The sequence below is a fragment of the Odocoileus virginianus genome, chromosome 24, assembly GCF_023699985.2.
Source record: "Odocoileus virginianus isolate 20LAN1187 ecotype Illinois chromosome 24, Ovbor_1.2, whole genome shotgun sequence".
Lineage (NCBI taxonomy): Eukaryota > Metazoa > Chordata > Mammalia > Artiodactyla > Cervidae > Odocoileus > Odocoileus virginianus.
The window spans coordinates 28142115-28162337 of NC_069697.1; the positions used below are offsets into that span (position 1 = coordinate 28142115).

Genomic DNA, 20223 nt, shown 5'->3' on the forward strand with positions numbered 1-20223 from the left:
TAAATTTGGCCTTAAAATTGTAGTACATAAATTCACTGGGTAGTATTTTATATATATGGATGCAAAGAAAAAACATCTATAAATGTCATTCCTCTCAATTGATTGGGCCATTTTTTTACTCAGTAGGGAATACAAGCCAAAGTAATTCTGCTTTTTAAAAACACACATACTACTCAGAGTTAACTTTCAGAAAACAGGAAAGTGTGAGGGTGGTACACACAAATAAAGAAAGCTGGAGAAAAGGTACATAATTTTACTATCATGATCCTGATCTCCAGGCTTCCTCTTCAAACTGAGGCATCCTGGGCTGTTCCTTCTACAACTGGGAATGAGATAAGGCCCCCTTGAGATGTTCAAGCTGTTGGTTCCCTAGGGTTTCCCCAAAGTCCCACAAAGACATATGAAATATAAAATCATGAATTTTCCCATAAGTCCCCATAAAACAGTATCATCTATCCCTTCTGCAATTTTCTAACACATTCTGTTTACACCTCTTAGGACACAGTTCAAAACACAGAACAAGGCAGTCTTCAATATGTGTACCTGTTGTTATTATCCCCCACCAGACTGGAAAAGACTAGGGAGCAGGGTGTATAGCTCAGAATCAAATCCCGAGTTTCAAGAAGACCTGACAATTCAGCCAGTCCAACCATTTGTGTAAAGTTTGAAAGTTCACCACAATATTCCAAGCAGAAGGGTCTGTGATGGGGGGATTATCCCCCACCTCACAGCAACTTGTTCCTTCTTTGGAAAAGTACAGCTTCTAAAAAGTTCTCCTATAACCGAAATTTAAGTATTTTCCTGAAAAGATTAGAATTCCAGCCTTTTCAAACTTAACCCCAGTCTTACACCTCGGTAGTCTACAGAAAAGATCAAATACTTTTGCTACAAGACATCTTGTGAAATGTTAGAACCCTTATATTTTCCTTCAATCACCTCACTCGGTGGTTTGCACATAAAGAAAGTTAAGTAAACCTCCTCCATGATCTATCACTATACCAGAGGTGAAATCAGGTGGTCTAGTCTCTAAAAGATATTTTATTGGTTTTATAATATGTCTTTCTTTTTTTTTTTTTGTATTTTCAATAAATTTATTTCCTAATCTTTAAATAAAACAAAGCTTTTCCATGAAATATGCTATGATTATTTATCTGTCTCACTGATTATCAAATGTGATACACAAAAATACTGAATGAAGAATCAAGAGTCAGTAACATCACAGAAAAGGCATCTTTGTGACCTATTACTGCCACAAGTAGCACGTTTTTCATTATTATAACAGTTTACTCAGGGAATTAATCAGAATTCCTGTTAACACAGAGAAGCCTTTCAATCAAATATGTAACTTTGCTGGAACGAAGAAACGTTTCCAGTGTAAATTGGACGGTACTGATAAATTAGCGCTTTGCTCTCTTCAACATCAGATTCAAAATGGTGATTGCTTTTCCGAGCTTCAGCCACAAAGAACTCTGCTAAATAAAACACAGCCTTCACAGCATTAGGTGCATGGGAAATGCCCTCGAATTGCCCCCACTCATAAGGAGCTTTCTCCGGATGCCACTGGACGCCATATATTGGATACCGGTATCCTTCCATGGTTGAAATAAAGTCAATATTGCCATCTGTATTTGTAGTTAATATATTGAAAAACGCCTTTAACTTTTCATTCTTCGTAAAATTCATCACGGCCACTTGTGGAAATGTGCGGTCAGAGGTTCTACTGCTAATGACAGCAGCAAGTCAGCAGGAAAATTCTGGAACATTCTGCTCTGCAATGTACCTCTAGAGAAGTTCAGCGGCAGTTTAATTCCAACAGTATTTGTAAGAGTTAATAAGCTCTCTCCACTGACCAGATAAATAAGCTCTTCAAATCCAAGGCAGGTGCCCCACACAGGAAAATAGTCTCCTTCACCAAAACTCTTTATGGACAAGCTGTAAAACATTTTGGCCACACGAGCGTAACCTGACCTCATAAGGTTAATGCTTCCTCCAGGAAAAAGGACTCCATTAATAGATTTGAAAAGCTTTTCATACTGTTCATTTTCAAGATCAAGCCTTACAAAGGTACCACTCTCGCACCAGCTAACTCCAGAAACTTCATGTAGGATGCAGCAATATAGTATTTTCCCAGGGCTTTCATGTTCTTATTATGGCACCTTTGCATTAATATTCTGATGATGGGCTTCTTGGGGGTGGGCGCGGGAGGGGCGCTCAGACAGAGGCCCGCCGCCCCGCACAGAACCAGGCCCAACACGCTCAGCAGGCGACCCAGTCTCACCATTGCGCTCGCTGCCTCCCGCTGCCTTTCAAAGGCACCACCGGCCAGCCGACGAGTGAGGCAGCGGCGGTCTCCGGGCCGCTCAAGGGCGTCGGGCGGGGGCTAGTTTTATAATATGTCTTTCATTTCACTATGTGGATTAAGAAAAAAGTCAGGACTACAATAGCCAATAATTCAGAAATTCAAAATCACAATAGTTTTCTCACCTCTTTAAGGCTTTCTCATCTCCACTGCAAGTGATTGGGAGAAGGAAATGGCAACCCACTCCAATAATCTTGCCTGGGAAATCCCATGGACAGAGAAGCCTGGCAGGCTACAGTCCATAGGGTCACAAAGCATCAGACACGACTGAGCAACTGAGAACACACTGCAAATGACAGTTTCTTTTACACTGTTGGGATGCCTCACTGGGCAAAGCTGTGCTGGGACAAGAGATCCAACTCTGCCAGCCCAACCTCAAAGGGAAGTTTCTTCCCACCTCCAGGATCCCCTGGGCTTCCTGGGCTGCCTCAGGACTTCATACGCAGCCTGGATCTCCAGAAAGTGTCTCTGAGCTTCCTCCATCTGGTGCCGATTGTGGTCAGGGTGCCAGGTCTTCACTAGCTCCCGGTATCTGCCATGTATTTCTTCATTTGTTGCCCCCTCTGAGAGACCAAAAGCCTTAGGGAAACAGAAGCCAACAAATTAGAACCTCATAAGTTGTCAGGGCTCCTGGATCTCTCCTCGCTACCTTCCTAAACCAGGCTGGAATTGGCTTCCACTTGCTGGCAGGAAAGGCAGACAGCCTCAGATTAGAATTCCAACCTTCTGAAACATGGACAAGTTCTAGATCTCATGGCAAGAACCAGGATTTGCTTTTAATCACAGATGCCCGTTTTCCAACATGGAACTTGGCATCCTTGACAAGGTCTCCTCCTTACATATACGCAAAATAAGCATATATGTCCATCAAAGACATGTACAAGAGTGTTTGTAGCAGCTAATCCAAATGTTCACTGACAATAGAATGGATAGATAAATTGTGGTATATTCACATAATGGGACATCAAACAACTATGAAAACAATTTATAATCCCGTGTATGAGTAAATTTCACAAACATAATGTTGAATGAAAGAACTCAGACACAAAAGAGTACACACCGGATGATTCCCATTTATATGAAGCCCAAGAATGGGCAAAATTAATCTATGGTAATAAATGTCTGAATACAGATTCTTTCCCAGGAAAGGAGTATACATTGGGAAGGGGCATGAGGGAATCTCCTTTTTTGTTTTGTTTTGTTTTTTGGCTGCGCTGTGCAGCATACAGGATCCTAGTTCCCTGATCAGGGATCGAACCCATGACCCCCACAATGGGAGCTCAGAGTCTTAACCACTGGACTGGCAGGGAAGTCGCAAAGGAACCTTATTAATTATGGAAGTATTCCATACCTTCATCTGAGTGGTGGTTAAATAGGTATCTACATAAAATTAGTGTACTTTATATACATATTATACCTCAGTAAAAAGAAAATAACATACATATATCTTTTCCCACTCCTTATTAGAGTCACTGAACCATCACTCATTGCACACAGAAGCCCAGAGAAGTCAGGATACCCTTCTGGGGTCTGACCCAGCAGACATGAAAACAGTACCTCCACACCAGCTCCAGTGAGACTTAGCCTAACTCCTGGAGCCATCTTAGACAGCAATGAGAGGGCAGAAACCTTACCTGGAGAGCCAGCTGACGCTTCTCATCCTGAAAACTGTGAACAAACTCATAAAGTTTCGCCCACTCTTGGAAGTAGCTGCTGCTGATGCTATGATCTCCTACCAGTAGCTTCCAGGCTCGGAAAGGCAGAAGGAGAACAGACTCCAAAAGGCGCCCAAGGAGGGGGAAGAAGCTGAACCAACTCAAGAAGGAGCCAAGAGTATCTGCCACATAGCTGAGGGTGACAGCTGTGTTGCAGAGCGCACTGTACACTAACGGGCCTGTGAAAGCAAGGTAAGCCAAGCCCAGACGGTAGAGCCGCACGCTGAGCGTCTCTGACCCAGCTGAAGGTTTGTAGCGGCGATGCTTCTGGGCTGTGATGCTCGCAGCCAAGCTGATGGGCAGGATGGCTATGGGGCGGCCATAGAAGAGAGGGGAAGTAAGAAATGCGGCCCCTAGAGTGTTCTTTAAGTCTGATGTCTGGTTGCCAATGGCAGCCACCAGCAAGACCCCTAAGCCAACTGCCAGTGGGAGGCCCACAATATAGAAGCTGGCCATGAAGGAAAGGCTAATGAGAGCCACAAGGCCAAAATAGATGCCCACTATCATCTGGGCAACAAAGCGAATGAGACTTAGAGGGGGTATCCCCCTTCCTGAGCTCTGCCTCTGCTCCTGGGCTCTGTTGGCCTGAGCAACAAAGCTTGGGAGCTTCCAGAATTCCCAGAGCCAGCCTAGACCACCACCGCCCAGGGTAAGCATCCAGAGCAGTGCATGGCTGTCCCGTCCCAGGTACAGGTGGTGGAGACCAGCAAGGCCCCCTACAGCCCAAAGGGCGTATGTCATCAGGAGCCCCTTGGCCATCCTCTAAGAAGACGGTCTCACATTAAGTCCAGTGGCACCTGCCATTGCCTAGAATGCAGAAATCTGGAGTCGTCTGTGAGAATCATGGCAGTCATGGCCTCAGAGTTATCCTTAGACCCTAAGACATGGAAAAAAGCAGTCATAAGATTATGTCCAGGCCCCAACACAGTAACACTTCTCCTTCCAATATTAGTCAAGTCCAGCTCTTCCTGAGTGTCCCTGCAATTGTAGCTCTCCCATATTCTTAGGTCTAGAATCTCATCTCTGTTCTTTATAACCACAGTGACTCCAAATTTAGAGAAAAAAGTTATAAGTGCTTTTGGTTGAATAAATGAGAACTCAGCACAGGGACAAAAAAGCATAAGCTTAAATTGCAGACCTCCCCTCAGACCACCTACCTCCTGGAAGGACTCTTGGTTTGGGAGTGGGGGTGAGTGAATAAAAATGAATAAAAAATAAAAATAAATAAAAAAATTTTTTTTAATGAATAAAAAATAAAATCAAATAAAATACAATGTCCCTGAAAAGTTCCTATACAACTTTTAAAGTCCCCTACCATACAACCTAACCGCCCCCCTCCCCGCCCCCGTCCCTCAACTCCGACTGCAGCTGCCCACAGACCCCTGGCAGAGATTTTAGCCCTTCTCCAGCCTCCCATCTCTCCAGACCAAGAAATCTTGATACAAGTCAAACTTGAAAGAGGTCCTGAGTTCCCTCCAGGTCTAGAAAGCTACATTTTGACCTGGACCCAGGCACCTCACATTTCAACCACCGCCTTCCAGGACAAACTTGCAAGGTCCCTCCGTATTGTGGGGCTCAGGCCCACCAGCCAGTACCCGCTAGTCCCAGGGTGAGCAGCTGTACCTGGGTACCTCGGATGCCAGATCACACATTTCCTTTGACCACAGTCAAAATGGCCCCTCTCATTCCGCTCCCACTTCCATCCAAGTGGACTTTGTCTTTCAGCGTTTGCTGTGTCACGGAAGTTGGGCCGTCCTGGCCAGGCCCCTCCTCCCCAAGGCCCTCCCCCGCCCTTTAGGGATCACCTTTCAGGCTGGGGCTCACTCGCCTGCCCTCTCGGGTAAACTTCCTTTTAGGTTTTTCTGGCGCATTCCACCTTCCCAGGCTCAACCCGGCTAGCGCAGCGCCCACTCCAGGCCAAGAGCGCCTACATTACTACAGAACGACCACCAGGTGGCGCTGCCGCTTGCGGACGGGAGGTGTCGGGCGGATCCCTAGACGCACCTTGTCTAGATGCTGGGGCAAAGCAGCCCAGGGCGAGGCGGGGCGGGGTGGGGGGCCTATAAAAGCAAAAAAGAAGCCCTTGATCACCGCTTTGCAGCCTCACAAATGGGAGGGTGACTCTTCCCTCACCTCAGGCTTCAGTCCTCTCTCCCTATTCCATTGCCGTTCAAGACTGCCTTGGATGGCTTCATTTCCAATTTGCCTAAGGGAGAGACACCAGGGTACCGGCTGCAGAGAGAGGCTCTCCCCTCAAGTTTCCTCACTGCCCCGCCTCCAGGCCCGCCAGTCGGGGGCAATACATCTAGATCCAAGCCAGAGACCTGAGAATCCCTCAGGAACCCCAAGTCAGCTGTACATCACTGACTTTGGCGCGAGAGAGAACCAGGAGCAAAAAAGGATAGGGGTGAGGACATCCCCACCAGGAGACTAGTCTGCGGCGTCCTCCCGCCTCAATGCTGGGATGGAAGTGGGATGCAAGATCCCCTCATTTCAATGTCGTGGGCTTCAACGCTGCTACGTGACCTTGGCTTTGGGGAGGTGGGGTGGGCCTGTTTCCTCCTCTGTAAAGAAAAAGAGTGGATCTTCAAGTTTCCCCATCTTTGACTTGGGGGTGGGGTGAGCCTGGAGGGCTTGCCCCTGTCGTCTCCCCGCAGTCGACAGATTCTGTTCCCTTCGCCCCTTCGGTCCTCTTCCTGGTCCAGGGAGGGAAAGCAGGTCCCGTTGTCTGCTCCCTAGGACTCACGGAGGGGCCAGGGCCGGGAGGGGCATCAAAGCGACGCTGGAGCCGCCAGCTGCTGGGCGCGGGAGCACCGGGGCGCTGAATAATGAATGAGACTTAATTGGGCCGGCACTGCGCCGCGGCGCGCTAAGCTCCGCAAACAGCTCGAGCGGCCGAGGCCGCCGCTGGACAAACAAACTGGCTCCGGGCGCAGAGATAGGGTGGGAGAGGCAGCTACGGAGCGGGAGGAGAGAGGCAGCCCAGCGGGAGGGGAGAGGCAGCCTGCCTGGGCCTGGGGGCTGTCGCCGAGGGGGTGGGAGGAACCCACTGTGTGCCGGGCAGCGCAGGCCTCCCAGAAGGTGGGGACCCGGGAGGAAGCTCAGGGCTCGACTTCAGGAAGCCAGGACTGGGGAGGGAGAGAAGCGGATTTGTGGGCTGGGGGCCAGGGTCCCAAGGGCGACTAGCACGAGGAAAAGATGGAGAAACAAGTGGAGGGCGGAGGAGACAGCGAGAAGCGAGAGGGGAAAAAAAGCACACCGGGGGAGGGGCTGCGGCGGGGCTGGGGCTGGAGAAGAGCAGTTACCGAGAGGAAAGGGAAAGAGCGATGGAGGAACGAGCGAGGGGAGGCGCGAGGAGCTGAGAGAAGAAAAATTGGAGAAGGGTCAAGGAGAGGGGTGGGAGATGACCGGAATGAGAACGGGGTGGGGGGGGGGGCGAACTGGAGGCGCCCCTACCTCCGCCTCGCCCCGCCGCGCTCCCGCCTGAGCGCGCTCTCCAGCCGCCCGCACTCACTTTGTCACAATTACGGGGCCGTCACTCGGCCTGGATTGTTTTCCCCAAATTGTTGTTCTATAAACTGGCGCGGGGTGGGGATTGGCGCGGGGTCGGGGGGCGGTGATCTGACACGCTGAAGCAGGAGGGAAGGGTCTGAGCTGCGGTGGCGGGGGGGGGGGGGGGGGGGGGGGGCACGGGGAACGTGGCGGTGTATTTACCCGCAAGAGGACTGGGGACGGGTAGGTGAATTCAGAGACTCAAGCGGGAATCCTGGTTGCTACCCCCAGCCTCGTGGCTGACATCGCTTTTAACCATCCTGTCCCTTCTCAGCCTCCGCTGCCTCGGTTTCTCCAGCCGAGAGATGAGAGGCTAGGAGGGCAGGAGCGGCGGAAGCGGCCGTAGGTGGGGTCCGAACTTGCCTTCTCACCCCCAATATCTTTTGTTCTCTGCTACCCTGGTCCACGGACCGGGGGCGGAGTGGGGGGTGGTCTATCCAACTCAGCCTCCCCTGAGTGCCAGGGGCACCTGCTCACCCCCGCTAGAAGGCCAGATTCTCACCCCCGACAGGTCTGGACTGCCCCCGCCCCCCACCCCCGCCTTCAGCCCCGGCTCAGCGCCGCGCGGTGCCCACGCCGCCTTGCTGTCCCTCAATCCCGCAAACATCTGTTGCGCGCCCACTGTGAGCCATATCCGCGCCAGCCGTCCCCCCACCTCTCCCCCGCCACCCTCCCCTTCCCGGCCGGCCCGGCCTGTCGGCTTCGTGACAGCCGCCGCCGAAGCCCAGGCCCCGCGGGAGCGGCCGGAGAGAAGCCGCCGCATGGCTGGCTCCGACACCGGCCTCCCCGGCGGCTCCAGGGGCAACGGAGGGTGGCGGCCGCTGAAGCGAGACCGGAGCCGGCCCACAGAGTTAGAGATGGGCGGGGGAGGCGGGAGTCCAAGGGCTGGCTTGTCTCCGGGTCTAAGGCCTATCTCTCTCCTCATTCCATTGCCCTGGGGTGGGGTCGGGCCGGGACCTCGCGTGGCTCCCAGCGTCTGGGAAGCGGTCGGCTCCCGCGCCCCCTCCCCCAGTCCGGGTGATTTACACGCGCGCTCCGCTCAGTGGCCGCTTCCCAATCAGGAATATCGACCCCGGGCGGGGCCCCGGGGCCGCATCGATCCCTCCAAGGCTCGGGATTTAAAAATGTCAAATTTGCCTTTTCCGGGCGGGCGGAGGGGGCGGGGGCTTGGAGGAGGGCGGCTGGTGGGTGGGGAGAGGGGCGGACAGCCGGGCATCGACCAGGTGTCTGTGCCCTGAATGAGAAGCGACCCGGTCGTGTCAGGGCCCTGGCATTACCTAGCCATCCTTAGGCTGCAGTCGCCTCTGGATGGGTGCAGAAAGGAAGTTCTACTCCCTTCCCCGTCCCCAGGGGCCTCACTGCTGCGTTGGGTATGCGGAGAGGGTGAAGCCCCAGAGAAACAAAGGGAGACCCCTAAATGTGGGGGGGGGGGGGCGGAATTTGGAAGAGATTCCTAAACCTGGAGATATACAGACACAAAGGGGTGCAGAGACAAAAACAGAGAGGGTTCCAAGAGACACCCTATGTTTAAAGAAGAGCAAGCGAAGGGCAAGTGGCTCAAAGACACATTGACCAAAACAGAGGACCAGAGACCCAGAATCGTGTCAACTCTCTGCTCTGTAGGCCTGGAAGATTCAGGAATGGAAAGGTCAACCTTCTGGTGTGTTTGAGAGGGGGAAGGAGAGTGGAGACAAAGTCAGGTGAAGAAAGAGGGTTATTAGGGAAAGGAATTAGAATATAATTAGGACATTCTCCTAAGGTGTCAACTAGTAATTGGACCTGAAACCCAAAAGGTAAGGATCCTGGAAGACTAGCCTAGGCCCCAAAGATGTGGGCTCTCTTAGAGGTCTGATGGTCTGCCCTTTCCCTTCCTGAGATCTACCTCCTCCTCTCTATCCACCAGCAGCCTGGGGAGGCCAAAGGGGTTGTAGATCACATCTTATATTAGCGACTATATATGAGATGGAGACTGCGTATATGTATACAAGTATGTGGAAGGTAGAAAACTCTGGTAGTCATCACTTCCTTCCCCAGGACTTAGCAGCCGGGTCCCCAGACTTCGGAAAAAGCATTGAGAGAGCAATGATGTTTGGGGTGGAGGTGGTGGAGGGAAGCAGTTGTTGAACCAGCAGCCTCACAGTTAACACTATCCCCCCACCCCCAGCAGCACACCTCAGCTGTCACCGGGCACACTGCTGTTTCCTACAGAAGTGGAGACAGAGAGCTGACAGCAAGGGGGGTGGTGGGACACAGACACGCAGGGAGCGGTGGCAGCTCCTCCTCAGACACACGCAGCACTTACACCTCCGCTGACAAAATCAGGCCGACACATCCCTAATACTGACACACACAATCGCCGACCCCCACACGCGACCCACACCCATCAATCCCTGTCACAACACACCACCCCTGTGTGCGCAGACACGCACAATTCCTCCGAGGTCAGGCGGGAGCGCCTAGTCTTAAAGCCTGTCTACACACTTTCTTGACATCTTAGACCTTCATTCGCCTAACCTAAGCAGAAGGCTTAAACCCCTGTCCCCGCTACCCAAATTCTGCGACCACGGCCAGCTCCAACAAAAACGCTGAGCTCAAGGAAGTCAAGTACCAGGGTCGAGGTGAAGAACCGGGAGCTGCCGGGCACTGGGCTGCTATACACCTCTCTTAATCTTGCTCTTGCCTCTGCCTTTTTCCTGGCACGTCCACTCGCGGCCCGCCCGGCCTGCCGCCCGCCTGTCAGTCGAGTAATGAATGCGCGCTCGGGGCCCGGGGCCCCCCCGGAGTCGTTCATCACTGCCAGCACCGCCCACCTCTCTGCCGCCCGCCGGGAGGGCTAAGCGGCCCAGGCGGCGAGAGCCCCTCTCCCCGCACCTCCACTACTAATTGTCAGATTGAGATGTTGATTTGTCAGCTGGGAGCTAGCGCCAAAGAATCCGCAGTAAAACCCGGACTCCTTGAACTTCCTCTGGCTCCCTTCGGGCTTGCCCAGCCTTGGAGCTTTTCTGGGTTTGATGTTCTCCGGTTAGATTTCATTTAAGAGATCCGGCAACAGAAGCGAGTATCGCTTTAATCCAATAGGAGGCGCACTAGGCTACAGACCCTAAGGGGATTCATCCTGGGCTCGGTTCCACTTCTACAGACCCGAGGCCCTAGGGCTTCGTCCCCAGCCTCCCAGCAGGGGGCGCGTACGCCCCCATTCTCCTCTCCCCCGCAGCCAAAGTCCTAGCAGCCGTACAGGATGCCCCCAGGCAGCAGTCCTCGCGTCCGCCTTCAGGGATCGCGGGGCACCCTGCCCTGCCCTCTCTCTCCTCCAGGTGCCTCGGGCCTCCTGCTGTCCTTCATTCTCCCGCAGGGGGCGCCCCTGTGGCAGGTCGGTCGGCCTTCGCCCTGCCCTAGGCGCCTAGGCTGCAGTCCCACGCCCCCGCCCTCCCCCAGCCCCGGCCCTGGAGCTCCCCGGGCGGCCGGCTGAGTGACGGGCGGCCGGTGATTATGCGGAGGGGGAGCGGGGTGCGCCGCGGGCGGCAGCGCTGACCCTTCACATTTCCGATCCGCCGGGACCCTCATCCATCCGAAGCTGCTCTTTGTCTGGCCGCCTAATTGCCGGCGGACAGGATGGATGGCGGGACCGACAGCCGCGGAATCCCTAATAAAGGCCGCGGCCGCCGGGGAGGGAGCGAGGGAAGGAGGGGGAGAAAGGAGGAAGAGATGGAAGGAGGTGGGAGGAAGCACCGGGCCGCGGCCGCCGGCTCAGAACAGCCACGCGCTTCGCACAAGGGAACCGGATCCGCCTAGGATGCGGGACCAGGAGTCCCAGGTCGACCCAGGTCAGGGCGCGATGGGTATGGGGTTTGCGAAGTCTCCTTCTTGTTGGACAAAAGGAAAGAACTAGGGACCCCGGGCAGAAGGCATCCTAGGGGCCGACCTCGTTTCTCCGAGCCTTCGAAGATTCCAGCTTGGCGCTGCCTCCAGCGCTTCGGGCTCTCACCAGTCAGAGACCGGCCCTCGGTTCACCGCACCACCTATCCTCTGCTCACCCGTCGGTCTCCCACCGCGGGATCCACTATCCCGGCGGGGAAATGAAGGGATCGACCGCCGTCTGTGCGGCCGCTCGCCAGATTTCATTAACTGGAGACTGGAGCTGGTGGACAGCGGCGGGGAGACGGGAGCAGAAGGAGGTGGAGAGAGGCTAGTGCGAGGAACCGCACCTGGCAAGGGGTCAAGGGCTGCGGAAGGAAGTCAGCGTGATCTGACCTGACAGATAGCTGGGGAGCCATCTCTACCCGCTCCTTGTGGAGCCAGGAGCCTGTTCTCAGCCCCAAGAGCTCTGGAGGCGACCCTTTAAACCTAAGGCTGCACCGAGCTGCGCGGAGGATGAATGGAGGGCCTAGGCCTGGCGGCGTACCTGCGCTCTTGCCCTTCACTGAGGCCTGTCGACCCTCGCGCGGGAGGGCAAAGTGTGCGAAGGTTCTTGGGCCGCAACTGTGTTCCCGCCGGTGCGGCGAGGAGAGCGGTCCTCAGCAACTCCGGTCAGCTCTCCTGCTTTCCGCCTCTGGGGCATATTTTTCTGCGGTTGTCTTTGTTTCCTTGTTGGGAGTCAGGGCTGGGGGTGGAGGATGAGGGACACGCTGAGCCAAGGCCCTGCCGCGTTGGCCTCAAACACATAGGTCTTCCCTGAAACCCATTCACATCTCTCTCCCCAATTCTGTCTTGCTTTTCTCGCCCTTTCACCTCCTTGGGTGTCATCTTTCCTCTCCAGGGCAGTGAAAAGGAAGCCAGGAGATCAGAACACGAGTTCTAGGGCTGCCACTTACAGGGTGATACAGGGCAAGCATTTCTCCTCAGTTTCCTCATCTGTAAAATGGAGACAATATATCCACCTCTCAGGGATTCATCGAGGATGCAATGAGAGAACTTACTTGTAAGAGCTCTAAAATACTGTAATCGCTCAATCATACTATTTCCCTATCCATGTTATTCTCTGTCCTCTCAGGTGGGCACTTTTCCTTTCTTTTCATACCAGGAGTCTGGTACCATGCAACTCATATTGCTTCCAGAACTGGAAGCAATTGTGTTACGTTAACATGTGGGGACTGAAAGCCAGAGTGTGTGTATGGGGGGTGGGATGGAGGAAAATGGAGAGGAACCACAGTATAATGGCCCTGAAAGGTGGGGAAGAAGAGGTGATGTAACATCAACCAGCTGGTTCCTCTGCTCTTACAGGTGAGGAAACTGAAGCTTGTGGAGGTTACCCTTCAAGTGACAGGAGTCAATCACACTGCCAGGATCTTTCCTCCCATGAGTTTTCTATTGCTCATTTCCTCACTCCCTTTCTTCCCTTGAAGGGGTCTGTGACAAGGAGTGTGGGAGAAGGAACAAAAAGACTTCAAGGAGCCAGGACCTTTCAGCTAGACTTCATAAAATTTTAACAAGAAAACTTCCTCAGAGTAGAAGGGATATATCACATGCAAATCATATGCTAATCACATGCTAATCTAAAGTCTAGTCCTCAGAACTCTGACACACACCTGGTTGTAAGCCCTGGAGAAAATTCTTGGGAGACCCCTGGGTTCCAGGACAGAACAGGTGAGGATGAGTTCCATTTTGCATCAGGTTATGGAGTTAGGGTTTATTTTACGATTGGAGAAGTGTCAAGTGGATACTTTGGGATTAGGGTCAGGGTTAGTAGAGAGTCAAGGGCAGAGGGTAAGGCAGAATTCAGACTGGGCTGTGCTTTTCAATAGGGGGCACCTAGGGAACTCAAAGCCTTTCTCCCCCTCTCCCCTCCTCCACTGCCCATTCTGTGCCCTGAAGCACATCTCTCTACCTATTTCCCATTCCCAACCACATCACCTCCCTGGGTCTCCCAGTTCGGTTTGCCCAAGGAGCTCTGAGTAAATTGTTCCAGACCCAGCCTGGGCCCCAGCAGTTCCTCTTGAGCCCAGACACTTGGCTTCTGGCCCCAGGAGCACTAGCTGGCCTTGACCCTACCCAGGTCCCTCCTCAGCCGAATGTGACAGCTGCAGAGGAAGCAATAAGGACCTGGTGAGCTGGCAGCTTCATTCCAGAGCGTGGGGAAAGAGCAACAGAACATGAATAAATTCATGGAGCTGGCCCCTCGGCTCCTGTGAGCCAAGCCTGCTTCCCCCACCACACACACCCGCTGCCGCCTTGCAGCCCTGCTGGTCACCGAAGCTCACAGTCTGGGCTGGGGACAGGAGGAGAAGGCAAGCTCCAGAGAGAAGAGGGCTAGGACCTGAAAAGGGCTGAGGTGGAGGAGCTCAAAAAGAGGGCCCTGGTAAGTCGCAGAGAGGGATGGGGAGCAGGGCTGAGCAGAGAGGGCCTTTAGTGAGTGGGTGGTGGGAGAAGGGGGAGGAGGAGGGAGAGGTTGAACGACCTGGGGTCGATGGGGCTTAAGGATCGGCCAGGGAGGCCAGTGTGAGCCCTGGCCTGCTCTCTCCTCTCTGATCCATCCATCATCCAGCCTGGGGGAGCAGATTTGGAATTAGACATGCACGGGGCGACATGGCCCTTAGCCCCCCAAGGAAGACAAATGGCGACAAAGACCTTGAATAAAATTTGTATTTATGGTTGGAGAAGGCCCCTCCCCCACTGACTGCCAATCCTTTCTCTCCCAACCCTTTCAAGCACATAGGGGGCCTCCCTCCAACAGGCCAAGCCTCAGCAACCTCTTTCTTCCTGCACCATTATGGGCTGGGAGGTGCAGAGAAGGGGTACAGGAAACAAGAGATGAAGGAATTACCTTCCACCCAATAATCATGCCCTGATGTACCCTGGACTCTCATTTTATGTATTGTATTTTTATACATTACAGTAGTGGCTTATTCTAGTCTGTAAGAGATCCTTTGCAGCTTTCCACCTCCAGGGCCTCCAAATATCCCAGTTTGCCAGTCCTGGGACCCCTTCTTCAAGCTTCTGGCACCTGGAGACCCTGTGAGCAGGAAATTTGCCCTCGAGGGGCCAGGTCCTGAGGAAGGATGTTTCCTCTTGGCACCGGAAGGGCCACTCACCTCTCACAGGAGGGTGCCTAGCACTGAATCTGCATTATCTGTTCTATTACTTTGCATAGCCAATTTCAAATCCCTCCCCTAAACATTCGTTATGTGAGGTCCAACTTCTCTGAGTTTCCATCTGACCGCAGCCCTTTGAGGGAAGGGGAAGGGGCAGAGATCCTGGTGCTGGCCAAGGTCTAGGACAAGGGCAGTGGTGGGGCTGGGCTGGGCCTGCAGGGCCTTCTGACTCTTTCTCCCCAGTAAACTCAACACTTCAGTCCTGAGATGGGAGAGATGACATTTGTGGGGTACCACATTTAGGGACTAGGAGAAAGACAAATATAAAACCTCCCTTCCAACAGCCCTCACACATATACACACAAAGACAACACACGATCCACAATCCCACTCACCCAGGGACACACAAGGCCAGGGTCCCATGGACACGTCCACACTTGCCAGCACATTGTCACAAGGCACAGGCCCGGAGCCTACCACACTGCTCCAAGAAGCGCCCCGCCTCCGCGTCTTCCCCACAGTTGATATGTCACATTGGAGTCCGAACACGGACCTGGGTGTCTCTCTGCAGCGCGCCATTTACATTTCTCTCTCGATCTGTCAACCTGTCTTGGCTCCCGTCTCTCTCTCTCCGTCTCTGTCTCCCCCTCTCCCCCTCTGGGGCTGTCAGTCTCTCTGCCAAGCTTTGTCTCTGTCTCTGCCTCTCTATTTGGCTTTCCGGCCCTTTGATTTCTCTGTAGCTCCTTCTCTGCTTTCCTGTAGGTTTCCTGTGCTTTCCCAGGCTGGTCTGTTTTCTCCCTCTGTTCCCTCGCTCTCTCGTTTGCTCTGCGCCCCTCAACCCTGGGGTCGAGGGTAGTAGAGGTGCCTGGAGATTTGCCTTTTCCAGTTTGGGCCAACACGTACCCGTTGAACCCTTGACCATATATTATTTGGTCATGGGCACTGAGTGGCAAATTTCTATTCTTTCCTAGTCCTTTTTGTTTGCTTGCGGGCTTTTTTTTTTTTTTTTTTTGGTGGGGGTGGGGGGAGCCAGGGAGGGCTCATTTTTGCTCAGGAATCTACCTCTATCTTATGTGTATCTCGACCGCTTTTTTATCCCATCGCTGTTTGTGGCCGCCTTCAGGCTCTGGGAATACCAAACTCAGGGCAGAGGGTGAAAGTAAGGATAGGGTGGAGGCAGTGAATCCCTGCAGAACTGGCTAAGAGCGGGTCACGGACCGAGAGACTGGGGGGACGCGGGACGGGGGCCCAGGCCTGCCCCGCCTCCACGCTTCCCTCTCTGGGCGCCAGGGGTCGCTCGGCCCCCCCCCCCAGTCCCCCCCACCCCCCGGCCGCTTATAGCGGCTCCCGCCGCGCGCCGGCTCACACCACCCGCACTGCCGCCCAGGGAGGGAGGGGAGGAAGGTTAGGGACGCAGAGAGGGAGAGCGCTAGCAGGAGGAAGACGTGGGGACAGGGCTCCAGCAGGGGGCTGGGGCCGCGGCTAGGGTAGAAAGGTGGGTCAGGGCTCGCCGAGAGCTAGAGCGCAAACCTGCAGAGGAGGTCGCGTCCGGCGGGCATCACCCGCAGCGCAGAGCCCGGGACGTCCAGAGCGCGGAGAGCAGTCCCAGCTCCGGCTAGAACGATCCGTCTGGGTAGCCGGGGACCTAGGCGCCGCCATCCTCGAGAAAGCAGCTGTCCGGAGATCAGGCATCCTAGATCCGTAAGAAACCAGCCGTCCGAGAAGCCGCCGATTTCAGGCGCCCGGGAACGTAAGATTGAACGAGAGGGCAATAGAGGACCACGGACTCTGAACCGTCTGGAGCTGCCTCTGGTCCACGGAGGAACCTCCGCCTTGACGGAAGGTTTGGGGAACGGCACCGCTGAGGCGGGAGCCCGAAGGGGTGGGGGGGCCGGGTGCAGCCGTCGGGGGGGTCCCGACCCAAGCCCGAGCCCGGCCACCGCCTCTGGGGCCCGCGGGAAGCCCCAGGCCTCCGGCACCATTGCGCCCAAGAGTGAGGAGGACCTGCTGGCCCTGGCCGCGTCGCGGCTGAACCGCCGCAAGCGGGTGGCGGGCGCGGCCGTCGGGGTGGCCATGGTGCTGCTGCTGCTGGTGGCCATTCCGCTGCTAGTGCACAGCTCCCAGGGGCCGGCGCACTACGAGATGCTGGGTCGGTGCCGCATGGTGTGCGACCCGCACGGGCCTCGAGGCCCAGGACCCGACGGCGCGCCCGCCTCCGTGCCCCCCTTCCCTCCCGGCGCCAAGGGGGAGGCGGGACGGCGCGGAAAGGCAGGTCTGCGAGGGCCCCCGGGACCACCAGGTCCTAGAGGGCCTCCAGGAGAGCCGGGCAGGCCAGGTCCTCCGGGCCCTCCCGGCCCAGGCCCCGGTGGAGTGGCGCCCCCTGCCGGCTACGTGCCTCGAATTGCCTTCTATGCTGGCCTGCGGCGGCCACACGAGGGTTACGAGGTGCTGCGCTTCGACGACGTGGTGACCAACGTGGGCAACGCCTATGAGGCGGCCAGTGGCAAGTTCACCTGCCCCATGCCGGGTGTCTACTTCTTCGCTTACCATGTGCTTATGCGCGGCGGTGACGGCACCAGCATGTGGGCCGACTTGATGAAGAATGGACAGGTGAGATGCCCCCCTCCCATCCAGCCCCAGAGAGGGAAGCTTTCTAAATCCCTCTGCTTTCATTACACAACCCGAATCTCTTCCCCAAACAGCGTCACTAAATCCAAGAAGGCCAGCTTGCCAAGAACTTAGAAATCGCTTCACTTAGCTGAAAAGGAATTGGGGGCCAGAGAAAGGAAATGACCTGCCCAGGGTCTCACAGGGACGTTAGGAAGGGTGTCAGAATTAGAACGCAAATCTTATTGTATAAGCAGCTGCTACCTCACAGTCCGTCTGTAGGCAACTATACACCAAACCTCTCTGGTGTCTCACCCTGCCAACTAGCCTCTTTTCTGGTCCTGTCTCATCCAGCTCTCCTGGCCTTTAGGTTACACAGTCGCTCCATGAGCTAGTTACCAGAGTCCGGCTCTTTCAAATTAGCATGGAATCTGAGTTACAGGCGGTGGGCAATTGGTAGCTGCTCCCATGTGGGGGCATTAAGCTTGAATTTTTGAGGATAAAGTAAAAAAGAAAGAAAACACTTGCTTGTTTTCCAGGCAACTCTATTGCTAGTTCCAAGGCCTGGAGTCCCTGGTTTTAAAGTGGCCTTTACCCTCAGCTAATACAGAGTCAGTAGGCAGAGGTAGAAGATGTGGCAGCTCAAGGGCCAGCCAGGTGGTCTGCAGGAACGAATTTGGGAGAAGGAAGGAGGCAAAGGACAGAAGCCTCGGACCCCAGTCGGGTCCTGTGGTCAGAGTCGGAGTCACTGCTGCCTTAGCTTGGGAGAAAAGCCCCAAAGACTCAGCTCAGTGTCCAGTCTGAGACACACAGAGACGGAAAGAGGCCTTGGGGTGGGGGTGGGGAACTGTGCCTGGGAGGCTAGAAGCCGCAGGGTATAAGGTTAGGGCTGAGCTGTGACCTCCTCACTCTGCTGTCCGATGGGGTCATTTGACCATGGCGCATCTGGCCAGCTCCTCCCAGCTGTCCAATCCCCAGGTCTTGCTACTGCTGCAGCACCTTTCGCCTCCGAGACCCACAGGCACTACACTGGGGTCTCCTCCCAGCAGAGCCACCCCAGGAAACCAGGGAAAGGGAGTGAGAGCGTATGTGTGTCAGACTGTAGAGTGTGTGTGCATGATGAAGTGTGTCTGTGGGTGCGGGGTTCGGAGGTGTGAGTGGGTCGGTGTCTACATGCCTGTGGCACTGAGTAGGTGTGCTTGGTCTATGCGGGCTGTCTGTGAGGGGCCGTGGGGGTGTGTGTATCTAGAATGTGTCAGTTCCCGAGGGCGGAGGGCCCCGCGGCTCCCACTCTGTATTCTGTGGTGCGGGCGCTGCGGCCCTGGGGACGGTAAATAGTGATTAGAATAATGATGAATAATTAATGAGTTAATAACCAGCCCCCAGCGGGACAGCAAGAGGGGGGCTGGGGAGGGGGCTGGCGGCGCTAGGCGACCTGCAGCAGCGAGACCAGAAAGGGGAGGGGCTACCTGTTGGGGCGGAAAGTGACCCCCACGTCGGGGCACCCTCGTGTGCTATGAGGGGCGATTATACAGACTGGCCTTCCCGCAGCCCGCTCCCTCGCTTGCACACGTACAGGCATGCCTGTGCCCTGTCACCGGGGGATGGGAACACGAGTTTAGGAGGTCAAAGCGCGTTCAGAATCTTAGAAATTATCCGAGTCAAACTCTTACTTTTTAAATGATAATACTAATAGAAAATCTATATAGCGTTTCCTTTGTGTGAAGCATGTTTTAACACACTTTACGTGTAGTAACTCATTTAATCCAAACAACCTGATGAGGTAGGTTCTATTATTACCTCCCACCTTATAGCTCAAATGGAGGACCAGAGAAGGTGTGAAACTTGCCCACTTCCCGGCAGTGAGTGAATGAATGGCGGTGCCTGCGGAGCACCTTGTCTTTCCCGACCCCTGCAGTCTGTTACCGTCGTGTTGCTTTCACAGGTCCAGTTCCACCTCCCTGACCGACCCCTCCTCACCTCAGCTCCGTAGAAAGCGTGAGTGGGTTGTCCTGTTCTCCCTACTAGGTCCGGGCCAGTGCCATCGCCCAGGATGCCGACCAGAACTACGACTACGCCAGCAACAGCGTGATCCTGCACCTGGATGTGGGCGACGAAGTCTTCATCAAGCTGGACGGCGGGAAGGTGCACGGCGGTAACACCAACAAGTACAGCACCTTCTCTGGCTTCATCATCTACCCGGACTGAGCCGGCCCCGTCCCCGGGCGCCCTCGCTCGCCCTTCGCCTCTGCTCCCCTCCCTACCACCTTCAGCTTGCCCCACCCAAGGCACCACCCCATCCTTTGAGAGCCGGCGGTGGACGGATCCTCCTGCTCCCGGAGGTGGCCTTAATGGGCGGACTCTTAGTGCTCCGGGGTGTAACTATGTGGCTGGGGAGCTGAGCAAGCCGGTGGAGGAGCAGAGCGCCTCGGGAAGGGACCACCAGCATCCGTCGCATGCCTGTGAAAGCTGGGGCAGCAGAGCGGCGCGGGTCACGGGTCACGGCCCCCTCTTCTGCCAGAAGCTAGGGAAGTTTCACTAGCTGTAGCATAGAGGCACGGAAAGCGGAAAACAGAAGGGAAACTCTGGCTTTGGGGAAGGGAGAACACATCTGGGTGGGAGGAGAGGAGACCCGGTAGGCGCTGGTCCTGTCATGACTTCTCTGCCATCTCCTCCTCCCTCATCATTTTCAGGCTTCAGGCTCTAGCTTTGGCAGTCTTCCTGTGAACTGGGGGAACCAGTTGGTTCTTTCCTAGCACTTAAAACTCATCCTGTACAGTCTCCATATCACCCCCATCTGGGTTAGGCCCTGGGGCTACAGCTGCTGCTGCCTCTTCCAATAAAGTGAAGTTGGAGAATGTGGGTGCCTCTTAACTTGGTGCAGAGTAGGGGAAAGTGACTGAACCCTTCACTCCTCTCAAGGACCCCTACCCTATTACACTCTGCCAGAGGCAAAGGTTTA

General features: G+C 54.8%; 3 protein-coding genes across 3 annotated transcripts; 1 reads left to right on the top strand and 2 right to left on the bottom strand.

Moving 5' to 3' along the window:
- Positions 1-238: 238 nt before the first annotated feature.
- On the bottom strand, positions 239-2707 carry GGH (gamma-glutamyl hydrolase). Its single transcript, XM_070454482.1, is given in 3 exon segments — positions 239-1688; positions 1691-2060; positions 2063-2707. Coding segments are annotated over 3 exon segments (948 nt in total). The 5' UTR covers positions 2282-2707; the 3' UTR covers positions 239-1329.
- On the bottom strand, positions 2452-5806 carry DNAJC22 (DnaJ heat shock protein family (Hsp40) member C22). The gene is made up of 3 exons (XM_020913786.2): positions 5698-5806; positions 3994-4951; positions 2452-2938 (listed from the first exon to the last, which is right to left on the bottom strand). Exons 2-3 carry the CDS (start codon positions 4831-4833, stop codon positions 2735-2737), a joined length of 1044 nt encoding a protein of 347 aa, XP_020769445.2. The 5' UTR covers positions 4834-4951; positions 5698-5806; the 3' UTR covers positions 2452-2734.
- Positions 5807-16010: 10204 nt separating this feature from the next.
- Positions 16011-20109, top strand: C1QL4 (complement C1q like 4). Its single transcript, XM_020913791.2, has 2 exons — positions 16011-17264; positions 19290-20109. Exons 1-2 carry the CDS (start codon positions 16728-16730, stop codon positions 19467-19469), a joined length of 717 nt encoding a protein of 238 aa, XP_020769450.1. The 5' UTR covers positions 16011-16727; the 3' UTR covers positions 19470-20109.
- Positions 20110-20223: the final 114 nt, after the last annotated feature.

Coding starts and splice junctions, on each gene's coding strand:
- DNAJC22 (XM_020913786.2), bottom strand. CDS start 4,833: ATGGCCAAGGGGCTCCTGATGACATACGCCCTTTGGGCTGTAGGGGGC. Junction 2,939..3,993: donor AGCGTCAGCTGGCTCTCCAG/GTAAGGTTTCTG, acceptor TGTTTCCCTAAG/GCTTTTGGTCTCTCAGAGGG.
- C1QL4 (XM_020913791.2), top strand. CDS start 16,728: ATGGTGCTGCTGCTGCTGGTGGCCATTCCGCTGCTAGTGCACAGCTCC. Junction 17,265..19,289: donor ACTTGATGAAGAATGGACAG/GTGAGATGCCCC, acceptor TCTCCCTACTAG/GTCCGGGCCAGTGCCATCGC.